This window comes from Poeciliopsis prolifica, unplaced genomic scaffold (genome assembly GCF_027474105.1).
Source record: "Poeciliopsis prolifica strain line A6 unplaced genomic scaffold, Auburn_PproV2 SCAFFOLD173, whole genome shotgun sequence".
Taxonomy (NCBI): Eukaryota; Metazoa; Chordata; class Actinopteri; order Cyprinodontiformes; family Poeciliidae; genus Poeciliopsis; species Poeciliopsis prolifica.
In genome coordinates, this window is record NW_026562548.1 from 80,427 (window position 1) to 103,696 (window position 23,270).

At 35.3% G+C, this 23,270-nt stretch overlaps 3 protein-coding genes across 6 annotated transcripts; all 3 read right to left on the bottom strand.

Moving 5' to 3' along the window:
* Positions 1 to 262: 262 nt before the first annotated feature.
* LOC129356483 (uncharacterized) lies at positions 263 to 3,012 on the bottom strand. Its single transcript, XM_055026081.1, has 7 exons — positions 2,752 to 3,012; positions 2,542 to 2,652; positions 2,355 to 2,438; positions 2,233 to 2,261; positions 1,981 to 2,022; positions 1,693 to 1,758; positions 263 to 1,178 (listed from the first exon to the last, which is right to left on the bottom strand). The coding sequence occupies exons 1-7, from the start codon at positions 2,993 to 2,995 to the stop codon at positions 1,086 to 1,088; spliced, it is 669 nt and encodes a 222-aa protein (XP_054882056.1). The 5' UTR covers positions 2,996 to 3,012; the 3' UTR covers positions 263 to 1,085.
* Positions 3,013 to 4,503: 1,491 nt separating this feature from the next.
* On the bottom strand, positions 4,504 to 9,021 carry LOC129356472 (uncharacterized). Of its 4 annotated transcripts, none has more exons than XR_008605410.1 (9): positions 8,537 to 9,021; positions 7,997 to 8,326; positions 7,626 to 7,892; positions 7,454 to 7,525; positions 7,229 to 7,327; positions 7,116 to 7,144; positions 6,737 to 6,843; positions 4,993 to 6,545; positions 4,504 to 4,602 (listed from the first exon to the last, which is right to left on the bottom strand). XR_008605410.1 is itself a non-coding variant. In XM_055026065.1 (9 exons), the coding sequence occupies exons 1-8, from the start codon at positions 8,607 to 8,609 to the stop codon at positions 6,781 to 6,783; spliced, it is 852 nt and encodes a 283-aa protein (XP_054882040.1). In that variant the 5' UTR covers positions 8,610 to 9,021; the 3' UTR covers positions 4,504 to 6,545; positions 6,737 to 6,780. The 4 variants fall into 4 exon arrangements, 3 of the variants coding, with proteins under 3 accessions (XP_054882040.1, XP_054882039.1, XP_054882041.1); XM_055026065.1 differs by having other exon boundaries at positions 4,504 to 6,545; positions 7,997 to 8,075; positions 8,157 to 8,326; XM_055026064.1 differs by having other exon boundaries at positions 4,504 to 6,545.
* A 6,202-nt stretch (positions 9,022 to 15,223) lies between these two features.
* On the bottom strand, positions 15,224 to 19,765 carry LOC129356484 (uncharacterized). The gene is made up of 7 exons (XM_055026082.1): positions 19,612 to 19,765; positions 19,192 to 19,518; positions 18,842 to 19,072; positions 18,668 to 18,757; positions 18,069 to 18,158; positions 15,500 to 15,621; positions 15,224 to 15,358 (listed from the first exon to the last, which is right to left on the bottom strand). Exons 1-7 carry the CDS (start codon positions 19,763 to 19,765, stop codon positions 15,224 to 15,226), a joined length of 1,149 nt encoding a protein of 382 aa, XP_054882057.1.
* Between the last annotated feature and the right edge of the window lie 3,505 nt (positions 19,766 to 23,270).

The following is a 23,270-nucleotide window of genomic DNA, read 5'->3' on the forward strand; positions in this document are numbered from 1 at the left end:
AGGTTTGGAGTCGGGTTTACACATTAAATGTGAAAAGGACAGGAGGTCTGATTGATTCATCTTTTCTAATCCCTTTTTAGTTGAATTAAAAATAAATTTTAAAATTAAACTGTTCTTTAGCGTCTATGAGAGCAGATTATATGTTGTATTAAAACTTTTCTTCATTGCATTTTATGGTTTATATATCTTTTATACATTCTCCAGTCATACATATTAGTCAACAAAATTTTGTTGCATTCTTTATTCTTATACAAATAAAATAAACATGAATAGCTTAATTTTACCTTGAATTTTATGGACAATAACAATATGTAATGTAAATCGCAAGGCATTAACACAAAGCCCTTCACATACAGTATAAACTTTATTCACATTTCACCAGCAGGTGGCATCACACAAACACGATGTGAGAAATGAGCTTTATTATCTGGAAACTTGTAATCATTCCATCAAAAAATGAAAGGACTTTTCAAAAACTTATAACAATCATCAGGATTGTTACAAGCATTATCAATACATGATTAAATAATTCCACATGAGGTCCTGTGCAAACTGTGGCTCTCAAAACGTCTCTTTCCAGTTGTCACACATCCACTTCTCTAAATTGGTGGTTTCTTTCAAGAAGTAAGACCACAAGAAAACAAAACTTGAGGGTTGGAGAGCTGTTCTCCTTTTTCGTCCAGTTTCAAAGTCTCCTGCTGAAGACTTTTACAGTTTCACATCTCAGTCACTCTGCTGGACGGAGTCATTTATGATACTAAAATACTAAAAATAGCACATCCATTTCTTCAGTCTCAGATAAATACTCAGATAAAAATGAGAAACTTAAATATCAAACGCTGAAATAAAATTTCTGATTTTCAGTTGGAAATTGGAATTTAAAATAAAAAAAACATACATTGCAAAGCTCGGTTAATAAGTTATAGTAATTAACCATAGCAAAGCTAAACAAGTGCAATATACATTACTTTCCTTCTTTTATGCAGTTATCTATAATGAGGCATTTCACTTTTTTTCAACTAATCACACCTGTAACAGTAAATCTAGCATTTGGCTCCTTCCTGGGACTCAAACTGCTTGTCTGGTTATTTGATGGAAGCGTAGAGGCTGCTGGGATCTACGGCGGGAGATTTCACCGTGCTGTATGTCACAGTTTCACCTTCATCATCATCTTTAGCCTGCAGAAACAGAAAACAAGCAGCAGCTCTGGTCAGACGTTTGCACACAATCATTTAAATATATCCAGATTTTGTGTTTACGTTTAGTTTAAGTTGCATCTTGCTGAGTATTTGATCACTTTTCTTGGCAGAAATGAAAGATTTTCTTAAAAAGTTGGTTGTTTTTCTGCTTCAGACTTAACTTTTAAGCTCAGTTCTTTACTTTCAGAAGAGTTTAACTTGGGAAGGCCTTTCCAGGAGTATTAAATTGGTCTGATTTAACTATCCCAATACCAATTCAGTGAATATTTTTGTTTGCAATGGAGATCTCAGAACCTGTAGATCACAATAGTCCAACAGACTTTCTCAAATTGTGTAAATCCACTTTTTCCTTCTCATATTTTCACTGGTTTACCAGGATTTTTCCTCATTCTGGGTAAAAGTCAATTTGACAAATGAAGCTTTTTACACTGTTTGAGGAACTACTAGTTTTGCTCAACCTGACAAGTTAAAAACAAGAATAGAGACAGGTTACCCTGCTGCTGCTGGACTTCTTGGTGTAGCTGATGGAGGCGTAGGAGACGCCATTTTCTGGGTCAACCTGCAGAGTGAGAACCGTTCAGACACAAGTGATGCATGCAGACACACAACTTCTTCAAACAGTGTGACTCATGTCTCAACCTAGCTCTCTTTTCACTTCTCGTTTCACATTTTCCTTTTTCTGTTGCACAGCAGCTCACGGAAACTTCAGCTTTATTTTTAAATACTTTTCTAAAATGAGCAGCATTTACATTTCAGGGATACTAGAGAGGCTGTTATTTACCTGCTGCTGAGTTTCAGATGCAGACTGAGTCAAAGTTACACCCTGTAGAAACAGTCAGATTAATCTGGGTCAGTTATTGCACATGTTGTTTGAGATATTTGGCTGCTGCTTTAATTCAGTCACACATTTGGATAAACAAAATAATAATCAGCTTCATATTTGTTTATCTGCTACAAACTTCCTATAATTGCCTCTTTCTTTACATTTTGTAAAGTAAAACACATTTACAACAAGAACATCCTTTAAACTCACGTCATTGGAAATTTGTTTAGCTTTGTGGCCTAAAAAATGAAAAAGATTTCAGATTAGCCCCTTAAGTTTCTCCAGAAGTTAAATTCTGGTTAACTGAATGTCTTGGACTTAAAAATATTCACCTCTTGCTCTCTTTAACACAATGAACAGAGTTGTTATCAAGGCCACCAGAAGCAGAGGTAGAGTGATATACAACCAGAGAAAACCTTGACAAGAAAAGTGAAATGTCAGTAAAGAAGCATTTAAAGAATCATTATGATGTTAACTTGTGATTAAAAGCAACACTGAATGTGAAAAAGAAAAACTTACTTTGTTCCACAGCTGGAGCAGATGTTGAAGTGTTTGTACTTGTCATTCTGTTGCCTGATGTTTCATCTGGTTTAGTTGTAGCTGGCGATGTGGTCGCTGTTTCGTCTTTCTCTGAAAATGGAGCATAAGTCAACAATTATTCTTAGAAAAACAGTTTTATGTGATTTAATATATATTAACAAGAGACTTTTAACTGTCATAATTTCTCACCTGATGGACGAGAGCTGAAGGTAAAAAACTGAACTTTATTTCCTGTCTTTACTTCACACTTTAACGTGTCAAACCTTGACTGGTAAAGGAAATGAGACGTCTGGAAGGTGACAGCAGCAGAGCAGGAAGACCATGATTCTGTTATTTCCTTGTTGTCTTTCTCTATATATTTACCCTGAATCAACCACTTCACTGAGTGTTTACATGTTTCATTTGTCTCCACAGAGCAGTTTAATGTCACCATGTTCTGGTTCTCATGTTTTGACACTAAAGAGGATTTGAAAGATAAAGCAGAGTAACTATGGTTACTTCAGTTTATGAAATCATTATGATTCTGCTGTCAGAAGATGAAAATATTGTATAATACTCACAGTGAATGAGAGAAAGACGAGCCACAGCATCTGGACCTGACTGACCTCCTCCTTGTTTAAGATACTGTCTGCAGATGTACTGACCAACATCATCAGCCGTGACTTTCTTCACAACCAGAGAACAGTTTGGAGAAACACTCAGTCTGTCTGATCTGCTATCCATAACCTGCCCATGACCAACTAACTGTACAGATGTTTCTCCTGGTTTACTGTAGATCCAGACTGTTGTGTCACAGTTACTGTGACCATCGATCACATTTTCACAGGACAAAGTGACGTCATCTCCAGCTCTGACGGTGTAGAAGAGAGACAGATCTCTGCTCTGAGCTCCTGATGACACAAAACCAGAAATATTCACATAAGAATCATAAATAAATAATAACTGCAGAGACTTTTTATATCTTCTACAACCAGATTATCAACATGAAGCTGAACTCAGGTTCTGCTTTATGAAACTACCAACATGATGCATCGATGAAACATTGATGTTAACGTTGAAATGAAGAGAATTTAATGAACAGAAGCTGTTCAGAGTCTCACCTGTAAACTGCAGGATGAAAAACAGAAACATTTTCCTCCACATCGGCTCCTCCATGGCTCCTCTCTGCTGCATCGTCTCTCTGCTTCCTGAACCTCTGAGAGCTTGAACTCTTAAGTCTCTATGTTTCTACTTCCTCTAATTATTTGGGTTTTAAGTTTGTCATGCAACCACCATGCTTCACACCACAGCTGCTGGTTTTCAGCAGAAATGTTTGGTCAGTTTCTGTCGTCTGCATTTTGAAACCATTATGAGCTGCTGTGTTTCAAACACTGACATGCTGCAAACTTACAACAAAATTAGATTATGAGACTCATGTAATGTAACAGGATCTTATAGTAGATTAATGACAAAAATAATTGATTTAGAAAACTTTGATCAAAATGTCTAAATTAAGATATTAATAATTATAGAAAGGTTTAAGAAAGGAGTCATGAAAAAGTGTTTTAATACTAAAATATACGTCACAGAATCATGCTGACAACCAAAGCAGCTGGCGCCCCCTTGTGTTCAATATGAGAAAGTGCTATATAATAAGGAGCATTTACATTTTAAACTTTCATGAAAAATATTTGGCAGATTGTAAAAAGTGTAATGCAAATAAATAAAACTGTTACATAAAGAGAGAAAACATCAATAAGTAAATACTGATAAAATATTAGTCTTCAAATTATTAATATAAAACCCATTGATTCTCATTTTGTAACATATTGTATTGAAGATTGAAGCTGATTCAGTTATTGATGGACAAGCAATCACTCCAGGGTGTCGGGTTAGGACAGTTAATGTATATGTTCAGGTGAGTTTGTGATTGATGTAAGAAGAGGATGTCCAACTCCAGGATTTATCTTCAAACGACTTTAATGAATTCTTGCTGTTCTCCATACATATAGTCACATGCAGTTGGGACTATGGATGGGTGCGTATGTGTATGTGTGGTTTCTACAAAGATAAACAAATACAAATTATAAGAACTTGCAGGTAAATGCACAATAAACCAAATGTCTGCAAAGTGTATAAACTTATTTATGTTTAAATATTACTATAAACTTCTTAATAGTTATGAGAATGTAAATAATAATCAAATCTGTTAATTATAGCATCACACAATAACATATACAAGAGAAATAAGGCATTTTGGCAGCAAATAGTGACAAGAGTAACAGCTGCATCTAATCAACCGAGCTTAATAGCGTAGTGCTAACGGCTAACTTTTAGCTCTCAACAAATTAAACAAACCGCAGCAAACGACAATAATATTAAACGTGACAGGATACGATACAGCTCTTAGACATTTATAACCTGAACTAAACCGACAACAGTATTACTTACATTCAATGGACGCACACGATAGAAAGGGACAACAGCGAAGCCTGCTTTTAGCCACACCACTTAATACACTCAGCTCTATAAACATGCAGCAAACACGAACGTGAAACCACCTAGTGGCTGAAACAAATACTACATTTAACATCCTGATAAAGAACAAAACCAGAGGGCTGAAAATAAATAATTAACTGTCTTTTGTACACATATGATGAAGTAGTGGAGCCATTTTTTGAAAACAGGAAGAGGAACACAAATGTGTGTAACAACTTATTGCATTTTATCTGAGTTTGTTGAGTGTCAAAATTAAAATAACATTTATGTTCATTTTCTCAATTTGCTGCTCTGCTACATTTTGAGTTGATGCAGAAAGTTGATAGGAAATATTCTGTTGTGAAAACTCAGGGTGGATTAATGCAGATAGGAAGAAGTTTTCTGCCCTCCTTCGGTTTATGATCATTAAAACAGGAAGTGTTTTCATGTGAACGTGGTTATAGAAGCAGCAAAGGTCTGAATGTGGAACAATGACTTCACTCTCTGTGGGTAACAGCAGCAGCATGCATTCATTTAGTGCATCTAAAGCACCAAACATTTTAACAAATTATCTGTAAATTAATGATGAGGAGTTCTGTTTAACTCCCAACAGGCTAAGATTTGATCTGATGTCACAACTAATGAAGAATCAATACTACAAATTAAAGACTCGTCCATCTTGAATCAGCTCATTTTATTAACAAAATGTAATTGCAGCTGCTTCACACATCAAGAAAAAATAATCCAAAAATAATCAAAGTTTGTTTTGAACCTCAGGAAAAGTTGCATTTGTCTTCATTTTTCAGCAGAAATATGCAAACAAAACACCAAGCAGATAAAAACAGAACATATCTGGTTAAGTGTGCATGGTAGTGGCAGCATCATGCGTCATTTTGAGAAATAAAAGCAAAGCAAATGTATCTAAAACAACCTTCACATAACATATTACATAATGCACCAAATGCTGACAATTCAAGAAAATTAAAAGGACAAATGTTTATAGTCAACATTCTGTGGGAATCTATAACGGATCTATAACGATCCCTCATGGAGCTGAAGGAAACGGTTCTGATCACTGGATAATAAATAAACTAACAGATAAACCTGCTGATGCTGAGCAAAACTCATAAGCCTGATGCAGAGCAATGATGTAAATCTGACACTAGGTGGCAGTAAATATGTTGTTGAACATAAATAATTCAGTGTTTTTCTTCTATCTCTTTCAGATAGCTGCAAAGCTAAAGCTAAAGGATCCTTGGAAACGCCCTCTTTAGGGCGTAGCTAAGATAAAAGCTAACAAAGAGAATGAAAAACTTTTATTTGATGGCATTTTGTTCTGATAAACCTTAAGGATGGCTTGAGAAGCAGACCAGCTGTATTTTGTCATTAATAAATGGATTTCATGAATTCAACTCACTGACTTTTATTCATCCTCAAAGATGAAGAAGTCAGGATGGAGACGGATATTTCTCCACACTATTCAGTTCCTGCTTTACTCATCAGGACGACAATCAATTCATGAAGCCCTGCAGCACAAACCAGGAAATAATTCATTTCTGAACAACCTATTAACAAAATTGATATTCTATCTGAAAAGTAACAATCTGCTCATTAAACTCTCCTTATTTTAAGATGTTATTTTAACATTTTATTCATTGACATATTTAAAATGAAGCAGTTTTTTTTATTGCAACAGATAACATTAAAACTGATAAACCTGCTGATGTTGAACTTCTGGATCTGCTGAGAAAAGCAGGAGGATCAAACTGAAGAAGTTCTGATGTTTTCATAGTTCAGAGCAGCTTCATCTTCATCACAACACACCTGAGAGGATCACAAACAATTTATTCCCACATTTAAAAGAAGAAAATATATATATTTAGAGTAATTGCCAACAGCCAACTTTACAGATTATCACTTAAACCAGAATTTATCTCTGAAATTATGGCTAAATCCAGCAGCAGGTGTTTTTATTCAGGTAGTTTCTAAAAACTGCAGATCTTCACATTGTTCTGGCAGATACATTTACTCAGATCATTTCCTTTACTCAGATATAAACTGAAAACAAATTATTCATATTTGTTTTAAAAACTCACAGTGTTTTCATCCAGATGTGTTTTCATCCCTGAAACAGAAGAACAAAGCTTCAGCTTTTCTAAACACTCTTCATGTTCATCCAGTTTTCACAGCGATCTGTTGATGCTCTGACCTTTGGTTCTGGTCCAGATGTTGATGATCACAACAGCTGCTATCAGAGCAGCTAAACCCAGAGAACCAGCGAGGAACCTCCACCAGCCTGCTGCAGGTTCTGTTCAGAGACAAACCACAGAAACTGGAACAACAACTTTGATTAGTGGAGCATCAGTTCATGTAAAAGCCACATGAATCAAACTCATTTTTTCCATATTTTCAGCAAATGTTGGTTTATTCGTACCTCCATCTATAAGAAATGTTGCTTCATCTGGTTTAGTTGTAGCTGGCGATGTGGTCGCTGTTTCATCTTTCTCTAAAAATGGAGCATAAGTCAACAATACTTCTTGGAAAAAACAGTTTTATGTGATTTAATATATATTAACAAGAGACTTTTAACTGTCATAATTTCTCACCTGATGGACGAGAGCTGAAGGTAAAAAGCTGAACTTTATTTCCTGTCTTTACTTCACACTTTAACGTGTCAAACCTTGACTGGTAAAGGAAATGAGACGTCTGGAAGGTGACAGCAGCAGAGCAGGAAGACGATGATTCTGTTATTTCTTTCTGATCTTTCTCTATATAGTTACCCTGAATCAACCACTTCACTGAGTGTTTACATGGTTCATTTGTCTCCACAGAGCAGTTTAATGTCACCATGTTCTGGTTCTCATGTTTTGACACTAAAGAGGATTTGAAAGATAAAGCAGAGTAACTATGGTTACTTCAGTTTATGAAATCATTATGATTCTGCTGTCAGAAGATGAAAATATTGTATAATACTCACAGTGAACGAGAGAAAGACGAGCCACAGCATCTGGACCTGACTGACCTCCTCCTTCTTTAGGAAACTGTCTGCAGATGTACTGACCAACATCATCAGCCGTGACTTTCTTCACAACCAGAGAACAGTTTGGAGAAACACTCAGTCTGTCTGATCTGCTAACCTTAACCTGCCCATGAGCAACTAACTCTACAGATGTTTCTCCTGGTTTACTGTAGGTCCATGTTGTTGTGTCACATTTACTGTGACCTTCGATCACATTTTCACAGGACAAAGTGACGTCATCTCCAGCTCTGACGGTGTAGAAGAGAGACAGATCTCTGCTCTGAGCTCCTGATGACACAAAACCAGAAATATTCACATAAGAATCATAAATAAATAATAACTGCAGAGACTTTTTATATCTTCTACAACCAGATTATCAACATGAAGCTGAACTCAGGTTCTGCTTTATGAAACTACCAACATGATGCATCGATGAAACATTGATGTTAATGTTGAAATGAAGAGAATTTAATGAACAGAAGCTGTTCAGAGTCTCACCTGTAAACTGCAGGATGAAAAACAGAAACATTTTCCTCCACATCGGCTCCTCCATGGCTCCTCTCTGCTGCATCGTCTCTCTGCTTCCTGAACCTCTGAGAGCTTGAACTCTTAAGCCTCTATGTTTCTACTTCCTCTAATTATTTGGGTTTTAACTTTGTCATGCAAGAAGGAAGAAGATGGCGGTCCTGTGACGTCCTGTGCTGTGCTCTCAGTGCAAGAACTCTTATTGCAATTTTCCTAAGTATAAGTACTTTTTAAATCTACTTTACTGTCGGGAAGATGCCTAAAACAGCCCAAAGAGAGCCAGTGACCACAACAAAATGGAAAAAACCTGCTCTGGCGATGCTGAAATGGAACACGACTATGTCGGTCCCGGTGTTATGCCGAGAAATGCATGCCTGCCGAGAATTGCATCCCCTGTCGCGGGAGCGCGCATCGCTCTAAACTCTCGCATATTGATGAGTAAACGGGCTGAAATCCGACCGAAGAGGAAACTTTTAAAGATAGATTATCACATTATCACGTTTATTAATCATGTAAGCGCTAAAATTGTGGGTTTTATTTCGCAAATTAATTGAAATAAACACTGATTTTTTTCACATTTATTGAGCCATATTTGTCGAACGTTCTTCAGTGTCTGATGAACAAGTTCTCCGCAGCTGCTTTGAAATTCCAAGATTTTTCTTTTAACACCATAATAGCTTAAAACTTTACAAAACCGAGGCCCAATCCCAATTACGTAGAACATTTATATTACGCTTAGCTGTCTAGTGTATTAATGTAGGGGAGATGCATTTTAATTTCTGAGCCTGCTAATATTTGCATCCCCTGTCTATTGTCCTGTTCATATGAAACTTATAGTGGTAACTCAGGGAACAAGTGTCATTATGTAGAAAAAATGTAATTTCCAAGTTAGCAGGGGATGCAATTTTTGGCAATATGGATTTTTAGCTTGCCAAAAATTGCATCCCCCCTGAGTTCATCAAATATGATCCAATTGAGGTGAAACTAATACCAGCAGTTCTTACAACTACTCTGGTCAAGTAGGACAAGTTATTTCACTCTTAACTCTTTATTTCTCAGAGTTAGCAGGGGGTGCAACCTTTGGCAATATGGATTTCTAGCTTGCCAAAATTTGCATCCCCCCTGTTTTCATGAAATATTTTCGAAATGATATTAAATTAATTCCAGTAGTTCATAGAACTACTCTGGTCATGTAGAAAAGGTTATTTCACTCTTAACTCGTTATTTATCCAAGTTAGCAGGGGATGCAATTTTTGGCAATATGGATTTTCAGCTTGCCAAAAATTGCATCCCCCCTGTTTTCATCAAATATTTTTGAAATGATATTAAACTAATACCTGTAGTTCAAAGAACTACTCTGGTCATGTAGAAAAACATATTTCACTCTTAACTCATTATTTTTCAGAGTTAGCAGGGGGTGCAATTTTTGGCAATATGGATTTTCAGCTTGCCAAAAATTGCATCCCCCCTGTTTTCATCAAATATTTTTGAAATGATATTAAACTAATACCTGTAGTTCAAAGAACTACTCTGGTCATGTAGAAAAACATATTTCACTCTTAACTCATTATTTTTCAGAGTTAGCAGGGGATGCAATTTTTGGCAATATGGATTTTCAGGTTGCCAAAAATTGCATCCCCCCTGTTTTCCTCAAATATGATCCAATTGAGATGAAACTCATACCAGCAGTTCTTAGAGCTACTCTGGTGATGTAGAAAAAGTTATTTCACTCTCAACTCTGTGTTTCTCCAAGTTAACAGGGGATGCATTTTCCGGCAATGTGGAATTTTCAGGTTGCCAAAAATTGCATCCCCTCTACTTTCATCAAATATGATCCAATTGAGATGAAACTCATACCAGCAGTTCTTAGAGCTACTCTGGTGATGTAGAAAAAGTTATTTCACTCTCAACTCTGTGTTTCTCCAAGTTAACAGGGGGATGCATTTTCCGGCAATGTGGAATTTTCAGGTTGCCAAAAATTGCATCCCCTCTACTTTCATCAAATGATCCAATTGAGATGAAACTCATACCAGCAGTTCTTAGAGCTACTCTGGTGATGTAGAAAAAGTTATTTCACTCTCAACTCTGTGTTTCTCCAAGTTAACAGGGGGATGCATTTTCCGGCAATGTGGAATTTTCAGGTTGCCAAAAATTGCATCCCCTCTACTTTCATCAAATATGATCCAATTGAGATGAAACTCATACCAGCAGTTCTTAGAGCTACTCTGGTGATGTAGAAAAAGTTATTTCACTCTCAACTCTGTGTTTCTCCAAGTTAACAGGGGGATGCATTTTCCGGCAATGTGGAATTTCAGGTTGCCAAAATCTGCATCCCCGCTATTGTCATCAAATATTATTGAATGCATCTGAGAATGTGCTCAAAATGAAAATTGTCAGAAAATGCATGTCCTGCAATTTGGAGAATTAGGATAGTAATGTGTTATATGAAATGTTCTAGACAATGACACGTATGCTCTGAGCTACTAGAGTGACTTTCAAATCTGTATGACACTTTTGAGCTGAAAAAAAGGGCATGCAAAATCGGCAGCTCATAATTTGCTATGCCAAAAAATGCATCCCCCCAAGCTTAAAAAAACAAACAGTTATGAGTGAAATAGCTTTTCTATATAATCACATTTGTTCCCTCAATTGCTGGTATGAGTTTCATATCAATAGGATAACATTTGAGGAAAAAGGAGAGGGAAAGCATATTTTGGCAGGTTGATAATAGGCTGTGCCATAAAACGCATCCCCCTGCTAACGTGTACAAATAAAAAATTAAGAGTGGAATAACATCTTCTGCATAAGAAGAATAGTTGTGTGAGCTTCTGCTATGAGTTCCATGTTATTAGCATAACATTTGAGAAAAATAGAGAGGACATGCAAATTTTGGCAGGAGCAAAATCCATATTGCCGGAAAATGCATCCCCCTGCTAACTTGGAGAAACACAGAGTTGAGAGTGAAATAACTTTTTCTACATCACCAGAGTAGCTCTAAGAACTGCTGGTATGAGTTTAATCTCAAATGGATCATATTTGATGAAAACAGGGGGGATGCAATTTTTGGCAAGCTGAAAATCCATATTGCCAAAAATTGCATCCCCTGCTAACTTGGATAAATAACGAGTTAAGAGTGAAATAACCTTTTCTACATGACCAGAGTAGTTCTATGAACTGGAATTAATTTAATATCATTTCGAAAATATTTCATGAAAACAGGGGGATGCAAATTTTGGCAAGCTGAAAATTCATATTGCCAAAAATTGCATCCCCTGCTAACTCTGAAAAATAAAGAGTTAAGAGTGAAATAACTTGTCCTACATGACCAGAGTAGTTGTAAGAACTGCTGGTATGAGTTTCACCTCAATTGGATCATATTTGATGAAAACAGGGGGGATGCAAATTTTGGCAAGCTAGAAATCCATATTGCCAAAAATTGCATCCCCTGCTAACTTGGAAATTACATTTTTTCTACATAATGACACTTGTTCCCTGAGTTACCACTATAAGTTTCATATGAACAGGACAATAGACAGGGGATGCAAATATTAGCAGGCTCAGAAATTAAAATGCATCTCCCCTACATTAATACACTAGACAGCTAAGCGTGATATAAAATGTTCTACGTAATTGGGATTGGGCCTCGGTTTTGTAAAGTTTTAAGCTATTATGGTGTTAAAAGAAAAATCTTGGAATTTCAAAGCAGCTGCGGAGAACTTGTTCATCAGACACTGAAGAACGTTTGACAAATATGGCTCAATAAACGTGAAAAAAAATCAGTGTTTATTTCAATTAATTTGCGAAATAAAACCCACAATTTTAGCGCTTACATGATTAATAAACGTTATAATGTTACCAATATTTTAAAAAGTTTCCTCTTCGGTCGGATTTCAGCCCGTTTACTCATCAATATGCGAGAGTTTAGAGCGATGCGCGCTCCCGCGACAGGGGATGCAATTCTCGGCAGGCATGCATTTCTCGGCATAACACCGGTCTTGTGCGAAATTCGGTTCCCCTGTGAAAATCTGTTCCTACTGCGTCGGGAGCGCGCATTACAGCCAGAGAGGCGAAAGAAAGTGGATCTGGTCATTTTCACGTCGCTTCTGATCTATTTCTCGGTAAAAACAACTTATATAATCACGTCAAGGTTGTAACATTCAGTTTAATTGGCAGCTGTTGTTTAAAAAATTGTAAAATAAATAAATAAACGAGGTCTTCTGACACTGTTTTGTGTTATTTTAAACGCCAAGAGAATCCAACTTTTCTCACTTAAGCCTGGCAGAAATAAAAGTCAGTCACCAAACACAGTTTTCCCATGGAAAGGTTTTTGAGAATTTGGAAACAGTTGTTCTTTATTCCCCAAGGTCATGGGGTAAGGAGAGGAAAGAATGGATGATTCAGCAGCCTGAAATAATCTGTTCCCCCTCCATAATATGGAGGGGGAACAACAATAGGTGTCACTGTTGGACCAATGAACAAAAGGAGAATTTTACCACTTAGTAGTTATTTACAGAAACGTTTGGTCATTGTTTGCAGTCTCCCTGCTGTGTTCAACACTAAACTATTGTTAAATCTTATTTAAAAATGGGCACTGTTCACTTTATCTACTTTAATCCTGTATCAGATTTGATCAACACTTTATGTATCAATTTTGAATTTGTAAATAAAATAAAGTGTCTTATTATAACAGCTATGGTATATTCATTAGTACGCTTGCATGTTATGTGTTTATTTAAAATGGGATGTCTCATATTTTTATGTTAATATACACCACAGTTGAATTGCAAAATTAATGATAAAAAAAATATTTCTGAAGGTAACCAAAGTGGGCAGCGCCCCCTTGTGTTCAACATGAATATTTTTGAAACATAAAAAACTGAGCAGTTTTACAGCAACTGCGAAAATACAGAAAAGAAATTGTAGAAAAGTGATCTTAGCCTATTCAGCGTATGTGAAAAGTCATTTGCTCAGTATAGTAAAGTATAACATATTCATCATTTTAAATGATTTGAGAACCAGACGTTCCTCATTCCAGCTTTGTAAGTTTTTTTCCTTCTGGGTTCAAATCCCAGTCTGGGATTTTTCTGCATGTTCTCACTGTTTATGTGTGGATTTTCTCCAGGTACTCCGACTTCCTCTCACAGTCCACAAACAGTCTGAGATGTTAATCGACTGTAATCTGCCTGTTCTGTGTGTTTTCATGTTGCCCTGTGATGGACTGGTGGGGGTCAGTCCAGGATGTGACCCGTGCAGTGAAAACAACCTAAACTAAAAGATAGAACAAACTCATCAAACTGTGGTTGATGTTGAACCAACTCCATATTATGGTCATCAATCTTTATTTACTGGTAAATGACAGGAAAAATCTGACAGAAGCAAATATTTATCTTACAAAGGTTAAAAAAATCACGAGCAGTGACAAAATGCACCTCATTCAAGATCCACCAAGGGGCGCCATCTGCACTGCTATTTACAATAACCTAATTAGCCTCCCAGTACTGCCCCAGTGTCCCCAGTAAAACTGTATCAGACTAAATACTGTTGACCACAACCAAGGAAGCAGTTTAGCATTGTAATGAAATGCTAATAGATGACCAAATTAACAAGCAATTAGTCATTACAATTAATAATACCTGTTATAAAATAGACATACCATCATCAAGTCAGTGATAAATGAATTATAAAAACAATGCAGTAACAGTAAATTATGATAAAGTTAATCATATGTATTAAAATCCTGTAAATAAATCTGTAAATGATGAGGAAGCAATAAGATAAATAGCATTTCTTATGATGGAGAAGAATAAAGAATTAATTATTAGAAATATTTGAAAGAAAGTTGAATGAAAAAGACAAACGTCTCAATTTGTGCTCAACATGAAAAGCAAGAAGAACAGAAATATCACAGAACGTCTCCTGAAAACGTCTTGAATAAAGAACAAGAATATTTACCAAAAGTCCAAATCAGCTCTCAGGCCTTTTGCCTTAAAATGATTCAAGTCTCTAATGACTTCAATATTTTCTCCTCAAATGTGTATTATGTAATCTGTTCCTGATAATAAATAGATGTAGAGGAATCCTCATCCTGTTTATCTTTAGGACTAAATCAACATGTGAACATTATCTTAATATCTTTAGCATGAACCTGCATTTCATAATTAAGCATCAAAAATACAATTTTGAGCAGTTTTGAAATTTGATAAAACTCATAAATGCAACCTGTTAGTGATATATATGTTATTTTATAGTCAAAGAAAATTATTCTTTCAGCTGCTGATGTTGAATTCCTGAATAAATCAAACCATTGACCTTTGACCTTTTGACACATTTAACACGTTTTATTCTTTGTGTTGATATTGCATAAGGATGAAGCTCAGGTTCAATCAGTTACAACATGGAGATAATCTCTAACCCTGCAGATTTACAATTTATAAATATCACTTATTTTATATATAAAAGGTGGGAAAACATAAAAACTGGAATCTTTTCCCAACACCGCCCTCTTCTGGAGGGTTAAAGTACTGTCAAAGTAAAAATTTAAATATGGGTTAAAGGTTTTATTAAACTCATTTAAATTCCATTTGGGATCATTTGGAATCTAAATTATTGACTTTTTTAAATTAACCGTAACTATCTCCAACAGTCAGGTCATGAAGCGTCTCAGTGTTTGGGTTTGTTGACGACAGCGTACAGTTTGCTGGGATCATCAGAGGATGAAGGTTTAGAAAGATTCACTTTGCTGTAGGTCACTGAGCCATCATCGTCATCATCATCTTCATCGTTTTTACCCCGGACCTGAGCGTTAACAGGAAAGTCATAAAACCAGTAATTAATGATCAAGTGAAATCAGTTTATTGCATTTGGTGAAACTCCTTTAAAAACAGGTTTTCATAATTTATCTGGATTTTTGGTCACGTAAAAAGTCAGAGTTCTTACTTTGGTGTTGCTGCTGGACTTCTTGGTGTAGCTGATGGAGGCGTAGGCGACGTCACCTTCAGGATCATTCTTGGCAGTGAGGTCAGCACCATCAGAGTGAGCTAATGTTAGAAATGATGATTCTACAGAAAACGGAGCGGCTGAGAGTTTAAACTCACCGAGTTGTGACTGGATCCTCCTGCAGCCTGAGATCCTGCAGAGACCAAAGTCTGTCCCTGAAATAATAAAACCACCAGAAACGACAAAACTAAAGGTCAGATTTGTTTACAAGCTCAACTCCTATCATCTACAGAGTTAAAGATGCTAAAATTTAGCTTTTAGTTAATGTAACATAAATGAATGTAATGGATGTTATTTAAGGTTTTCCACCATGATGGGAGATAAAGATGATTAAAACCTCAAGCAAAGGGAGAAAGAGAGATGTTGTCTAGTTTAAGTTAATACATATTGGTCCTTAGAAAGACTCTGAGAGGTAAAATTGAAGAAAAAACCCACAAACTGCTGACATTTGTTGTAATTTTCTTTCAAACTAAAAGCCCTCGGTTAATTTTCAAAATAAAAGTAAGACCAAAGTTTGGCTATTGAACTTACAGGGCTTTTGTTCATCCATGTCTTATTTTCTGAAAAGTAAAAAAAAAAACTATTTTGTTTGCAAAAGATAAATGAATTAATCTTGTTTCTAAATATTAATCTTTAAAATTCTCTCACCTTTAGTTTTTCTCCATCTGATTGCTGCAGCAACAATTGTTAGAAGCAGAAGTGAAGCAACAGCTGCAGCAATGATGATCCATTCCTTTTTCAAACCTGAAAACATTGAAGGTAAAGATTGAACATGAAACAAACTGACTTAAATTGTTGTGCTTGAGAAGACATGTGGACAGCCAAGTAAATCTTGAAATGACATTTAAAGACAAAGACAATCATTACCGTGATTTGATGGTTCGGCATTAATTGTTGATTTGGCTGACAGTAAATTGCCAGGTGTTGTTGTTTGTCCTGCGTTTCCTTCTGTCTTCACTAAAGTCAAAAACACAAATAGAAAAACACAACGTAAATGTTTTTATGTTAGTATCTGAAGCCTTCATTGAATCTTTAGCAAATTAAAATCTGGGGATTTTCATTGTGAATTAAAATACATAATTTTATCAGTGAATTAAAAACCCAAATGTCTTCACATCTTCAAATATCAGTGATGCTAAACCCCTAAAAAGCAACAAACTGAAGAAAATTTAAATCAATCAGAGTGAAAACATCTTATTATATTTAGGATATTAATAAAAATCATTACCTCCAGAGGATTTTGAATCATTGTGTGTTTTTTGTTTGGTTTTCTCTGACTTTGTGTTTCCAGGTTTTGTTGTTGGTTTAAATGTTCCTGCTGAAAACAGAAAAAAACAAAACAAAATACTTTATTTTTATCTTTAAACTCTTCCAAATTGAAAACACACAAAAATGAGACTCAAGATCTCAGAATCCCTGAAAACAAAATCATATTTATAGCTCCCCCTGCTGGAGACACCAGTAAATGTTAAGTGAAGGAATTCATCATCATCATCATCATCATCATCATCATCATCATCATCATCATCATCATCATCATCATCATCCATGTTTGATCAATAAGAACATAAATGACGTTTATATTATCAGTTTCTTTCTGATTATTAATCTATTTGTTTTTGTCACTAATGAAAAGTTACAATAGTTGAGTTTTGGTTTAACAGAAGAAATATGTTCACTGCAGAACTAACAGGGAATTATGGGGATTTTCTGTGTAAATTAAAATACATAATTTTTCAGTGAAAACACAAATGTCATCAAATCTTTATATAATATCAGTGATGCTAAACCTCCAAAACTGAAGAAAGTGAAAAACTGTAATATTATATTTAGGATATTGATAAAATTTGTTACCTTTAGAGGTTTTTGAATCATTACGTGTTTTTTGTTTGGTTGTCTCTGACTTTGTGTTTCCAGGTTTTGTTGTTGGTTTAAATGTTCCTGCTGAAAACAGAAAAAACAAAACAAAATACTTTATTTTTTTCTTTAAACTCTTCCAAATTGAAAACACACAAAAATCAGACTCAAGATCTCAGAATCCCTGAAAACAAAATCATATTTATAGCTCCCCTGCTGGAGACACCAGTAAATGTTAAGTGAAGGAATTCATCATCATCATCATCATCATCATCATCATCATCATCATCATCATCATCATCATCATCATCATCATCATTATCATCATCATCATCATCATCATTCATGTTTGATCAATAAGAACATAAATGATGTTTATGTTCTCTGTTTTTTTCTGATTATTAATCTATTTGTTTTTGTCACTAATGAAAAGTTACAATAGTTGAGTTTTGGTTTAACAGAAGAAATATGTTCACTGCAGAACTAACAGGGAATTATGGGGATTTTCTGTGTAAATTAAAATACATAATTTTATCAGTGAAAACACAAATGTCATCAAATCTTTATATAATATCAGTGATGCTAAACCTCCAAAACTGAAGAAAGTGAAAAACTGTAATATTATATTTAGGATATTAATAAAATCCGTTACCTTTAGAGGTTTTTGAATCATTATGTGTTTTTTGTTTGGTTGTCTCTGACTTTGTGTTTCCAGGTTTTGTTGTTGGTTTAAATGTTCCTGCTGAAAACAGAAAAAACAAAACAAAATACTTTATTTTTGTCTTTAAACTCTTCCAAATTGAAAACACACAAAAATCAGACTCAAGATCTCAGAATCCCTGAAAACAAAATCATATTTATAGCTCCCCCTGCTGGAGACACCAGTAAATGTTAAGTGAAGGAATTCATCATCATCATCATCATCATCATCATCATCATCATCATGTTTGATCAATAAGAACATAAATGATGTTTATGTTCTCTGTTTCTTTCTGATTATTAATCTATTTGTTTTTGTCACTAATGAAAAGTTACAATAGTTGAGTTTTGGTTTAACAGAAGAAATATGTTCACTGCAGAACTAACAGGGAATTATGGGGATTTTCTGTGTAAATTAAAATACATAATTTTATCAGTGAAAACACAAATGTCATCAAATCTTCATATAATATCAGTGATGCTAAACCTCCAAAACTGAAGAAAGTGAAAAAACTGTAATATTATATTTAGGATATTAATAAAATTCGTTACCTTTAGAGGTTTTTGAATCATTACGTGTTTTTTGTTTGGTTGTCTCTGACTTTGTGTTTCCAGGTTTTGTTGTTGGTTGAATTTTTCCTGCTGAAAACAGAAAAACTATTTAGATGAATCCACATCATGAACCAGTGAGAGTTTTATGATCTCATGAGTTTCTCATCTTCTCACCTGACGGCTGCAGACTGAACCTAAACTCTTCATCAGTTCCAGTTTGAGTCACTTTACACTGAGCAAACCTAAACCCTGATGATAAAGTGACAGTAGCAGAGCAGCCAGGACCTGATGATGATTCTTTGTTGTTCATATCCTGATAAAACCACTGGACTTTGTATCGACAGGGGTCAGAGGTCACCACAGAGCAGCTTAATGTCGCCCTCTGATTCTCCGTCTGTTCAGTCACTGATGAAGACAGAAATATTTAAACACCACCAGACCAATAATCATTGTCATTAATTACTGAAACAAAATGCTGTGATATGAACAGACATTAAAAATAATGAGCAAACATTAATACTCACAGTGAACAACAGACAGATATACAGTAGATCTATGAACCAGAGTGTCTTTGTCTCTTTCTGTGTCCCATTGCTGACATTCATACTGTCCAGCATCTTCCTCTCTGACCTTCTTTATAACCAGAGAACAGTCTGATGTCAGACTCAGTCTGTCTGCATTATAACTGTTAATCTGACCCAGTGTAACCAGTTCTACTGATGAACTGGTTTTTGAATGAGCAAAGATCCATGTTGTATTTCTGCACTTCCTCTGACCATCGATCAGTTTTGGACATGACAACATGACTTCATCTCCTTCTCTCTTTATAACAGATGTTTCATCTGCAGCGACTGAAGATAAAACAGGAGCATAAATATGAAATCACAGTGAATGAAGCAGATCTATGATCTGTAGCTCTATAGAAATGTTTAGTGTCTTCCTACCTGTGAGGTGCAGGATGATGAATAAAAAGCCTTGAATCCATGAGAGTTGAGCCATTGTGTGTCTGTTGCTCTCACAGTCAGAACTGACTGAACCCAGACGGAGCTTCAGCTTCCTGATACTCACCACTTCCTCTCTCTGACTGATGAGGCTCATCGCTTTATTTGGTCAATAAAGCATCTAGTTGGTTTCAGCTAAGCATTTATAAATAACTTATTACTTATTATTTCTCAGAAACTGGAGAATCCAGCAGATTGTATTGGTGGTGATGAAGATTCAATATTTACAGATTAAATATTCACCATATAAAAAGTTCAGCCTTTCAGATCAGATCCTTTAACTTTTTAAAACCTGCTGATGAGGAAGTGTTTGCTGCAGTGGACAGCAGCAGAGCTCTGAGGTTTTAATCCACAATATCTACATAAATACACGCGGTTAAAACATTTTATTCACTAATCAACGCAGTTTATTTGAAACCTGCAGCCACAGAGTGTTAGCATCAATAATAAAACATTTTAATCCAGCTTATTTCTGACCAGCAGCAGGCGAAGAGTCTAATCCCAGGACAGGAGAGTCGAACTCAGAGGGGATCCCACTGGGAAACTGGGAACTCCTCGTCTGTTTAAAGGGAAAATATTGATTAATAAACGTTCAGCGTGAACAGCATCATTTGCCCTCTGTCCCTTTAAGAGCAAAGGCTGAGATCAGTATGTTTTCCGACAGTGAGGTGTGAACCAGTTAAAGATGAACGTGTGAAAACTACAGTGAGATATGTGTGAATGATCAGGCCAGTTTCTCACTTCCCTGATGAGTTTAAGACGTGGAGCTGACCTCTGACCCTTTACTGGTTCATGGTTCCTCTGAACGATTTATTTTTGAGAAAAGAGGAAGTTTGCTGTGAGAATGTGTCTAAAGAGCTCTGAAGGTTTTAACACTTCACATGGAGCCATTTTGAAGAAGCTGCATTTAATAAAGAACTGAATGAAACCGCGTATTTGAACATGTCTGTTTATGACGGGGGGCCACAGCGGGTCCTGGAGGGCCCACATCCTGCATGTTTTAGTCTCTCCCTGCTGGTAATAACAACCTTTTCAGCAGGTCAATGTTCTTCTCAGGCCTCTAAGGAGCCATGATTGGATCCATGAACCAGGAAGAGACTAAAACATGCAGGACGCCGGCCCTCCAGAACCCACTTTGGGCCCCGCTGGTTTATGACATGATAAACCAGCGGGGCCCAAACTGGCCAACAGTGAAAGTTTTAACCCAAGAAAACAAAACAAATCCACCTGAAGCCGGCGTTACATTTAAGTTCTGGTCCTCAATCAGCGTGTCTCAGTCAAGTCAAGCAAATTATCAAGATTCTTAAACAATTATCAAGATGACTAAAACAAGGAAGAAAAATCAAGATGTGAATATGTTTAGATTGATGTTGCACAGATGCATTTTCTGTTTTGTTGGGGTCTATTAGAGACTCGGATCATTGAGCTGGAGAATCCAGCAGATCTGATTGGAGTCAGTGGTGAAAAGTCCAGTTTATAGATCCATCAGTTCCCATTTCCTTTTACTTTTTAAGACATGCTGGTTTCCAGTTTGATCTCTGAACTGTTTTTCTGTTAGATGATGAGGAAATGTTTAATTAGTTTAAAATGAAACGTGGAACTGGTGTAATGACTTTTATTTTATTCTATTTTAGCTCTTATTTAAACTTATAGATGCACAAAAATAAAAATTTCAGACTTTTTTGTTTACAAGATTGAAACATTTATTCAGAACCAAACACTGTGATTTATGAGAATAATATTTTTATACTATGGATTTTTACATGCATGTATTTACATTTATACAAATACAAAACAGAAATTAACATTTATAAACAAACATAAAAATGTGTGCAATACTTAAAAATGAACTAAATGTGGAAATCTTGTTTTAATTCCTTTATAACTATAGTCCTTTATTGTTTATGTCACAATAATCTCAACATGTGATATTATTATATTAAATGAAATTACACAGCAGTGACTGTTTTTCTGAGTTGATGTTGAGAAAAGTTTGATGGAAACAAAATCCTCACATGTTTTCATAGTTCACTGCACCGTCATCTTCTTTATGCTCTTTGTGACAAAAGAAACATAGAAATAAAAATATATCATTAATTTTAGAGACAAATAAATAAAAAACTGACTGTTAGCTGAAATCATAAAATGACTATTCAGCATTTTTCTCTAAATAGTTTAGTAAATTTAATATAAAACATCAGAGGAGTCTGAAAATACAGATGTTAAAATCTTGAAACATTTGTAATGAAACTTACATCACCAACTGGTGTTAGGAGTTAACAGAACAAACTTCTTTTCACTTCACATTAATAAATAATATGTTTCGGTTTTTTACCACTTACTTCTATTTATCAAAAATTAAATATTTTCATTTGCCAGATTATCAAACTGATGCATTTCTCTCCACTTTACCTTTAGTTCTTGTCCAGATGTTGACGCTCACAGCGGTTATTGAAAGAGCTGCTAAACCCACAGAGACAATGATGATACGCAACAGACCTGAAACAGAATAAAATATGATTTCTACGTTTTTATGTGTATAAATAAAGCAATCCTAACATCATAACAGGTTCCTGACTTTTCCCTTCCTTTACTGTTTCCAGGTTGATCAGTGACTCTCTGATAGTTTTCCTGTTTCAACAACTGGAGCCCAGAAAGGAGCCCAGATCGTCTCTCCAGGACCTGATGGATGGATTATTATCCTCGCACAGTTTTAGTTCTGAATAGAGCTAAATCTGTCTCATCATTCACTAACACAGAGTTTTAGCTCTATAGAGGAAACCATGAAATGTAAAAAAAATAATAATAATAATAAAAAAAGTCAAAGTAGCTAAAGAAAAAATACAATTAACCATTACAGAATAAATAAAATCAGAACTCAAAATGACAATTAAAATAATTTGATCATGTTTAGACAGAAAGAAAAGCATCACCTTGAATTGATGGTGAGTTTCTGTCGTCAGGTTCTGCTGTTGGTCTTGCGTTTCCTCCTGTCTCCACTGAAGACAAAAACACAAACAGAAAAACGCTTTGCAAATGTTTTCATGTTTGTATCTCATGCTGTCATCTAATCTTTATCAAAGGAAAGATTGAGGATTTCCAGTGTAAATTAAAATACATAATTTAATCGGTGAAATGTCTTCAAATCTTCATATAATAACAGTGATGCTAAACCTCCAAAACTGAAGAAAGTGAAAACTGTAATATTATATTCAGAATATTGATAAAATTTGTTACCTTTAGAGGTTTTTGAATCATTATGTGTTTTTTGTTTGGTTGTCTCTGACTTTGTGTTTCCAGGTTTTGTTGTTGGTTGAATTTTTCCTGCTGAAAACAGAAAAAAACAAAACAAAATACTTTATTTTTATCTTTAAACTCTTCCAAATTGAAAACACACAAAAATGAGACTCAAGATCTCAGAATCCCTGAAAACAAAATCATATTTATAGCTCCCCCTGCTGGAGACACCAGTAAATGTTAAGTGAAGGAACTCATCATCATCATCATCATCATCATCATCATCATCATCATCATCATCATCCATGTTTGATCAATAAGAACATAAATGATGTTTATGTTCTCTGTTTCTTTCTGATTATTAA

Excerpts from the sequence above, each read along its gene's own strand:
- LOC129356483 (XM_055026081.1), bottom strand. The coding sequence starts at position 2,995 with ATGGTGACATTAAACTGCTCTGTGGAGACAAATGAAACATGTAAACAC. Across the intron at positions 2,653-2,751 it reads CTTCAGCTCTCGTCCATCAG|AGAAAGACGAAACAGCGACC; the intron begins GTGAGAAATTAT and ends CTCCATTTTCAG. Across the intron at positions 1,179-1,692 it reads AGAAGTCCAGCAGCAGCAGG|GCTAAAGATGATGATGAAGG; the intron begins GTAACCTGTCTC and ends CTGTTTCTGCAG.
- LOC129356472 (XM_055026064.1), bottom strand. The coding sequence starts at position 8,609 with ATGCAGCAGAGAGGAGCCATGGAGGAGCCGATGTGGAGGAAAATGTTT. Across the intron at positions 7,526-7,625 it reads CTTCAGCTCTCGTCCATCAG|AGAAAGATGAAACAGCGACC; the intron begins GTGAGAAATTAT and ends CTCCATTTTTAG. Across the intron at positions 7,328-7,453 it reads AACATTTCTTATAGATGGAG|AACCTGCAGCAGGCTGGTGG; the intron begins GTACGAATAAAC and ends GTCTCTGAACAG.
- LOC129356484 (XM_055026082.1), bottom strand. The coding sequence starts at position 19,765 with ATGAGCCTCATCAGTCAGAGAGAGGAAGTGGTGAGTATCAGGAAGCTG. Across the intron at positions 18,758-18,841 it reads GTTCAGTCTGCAGCCGTCAG|CAGGAAAAATTCAACCAACA; the intron begins GTGAGAAGATGA and ends TTCTGTTTTCAG. Across the intron at positions 15,622-18,068 it reads TGATTCAAAAACCTCTAAAG|AATCATCATTTCTAACATTA; the intron begins GTAACGGATTTT and ends CGTTTTCTGTAG.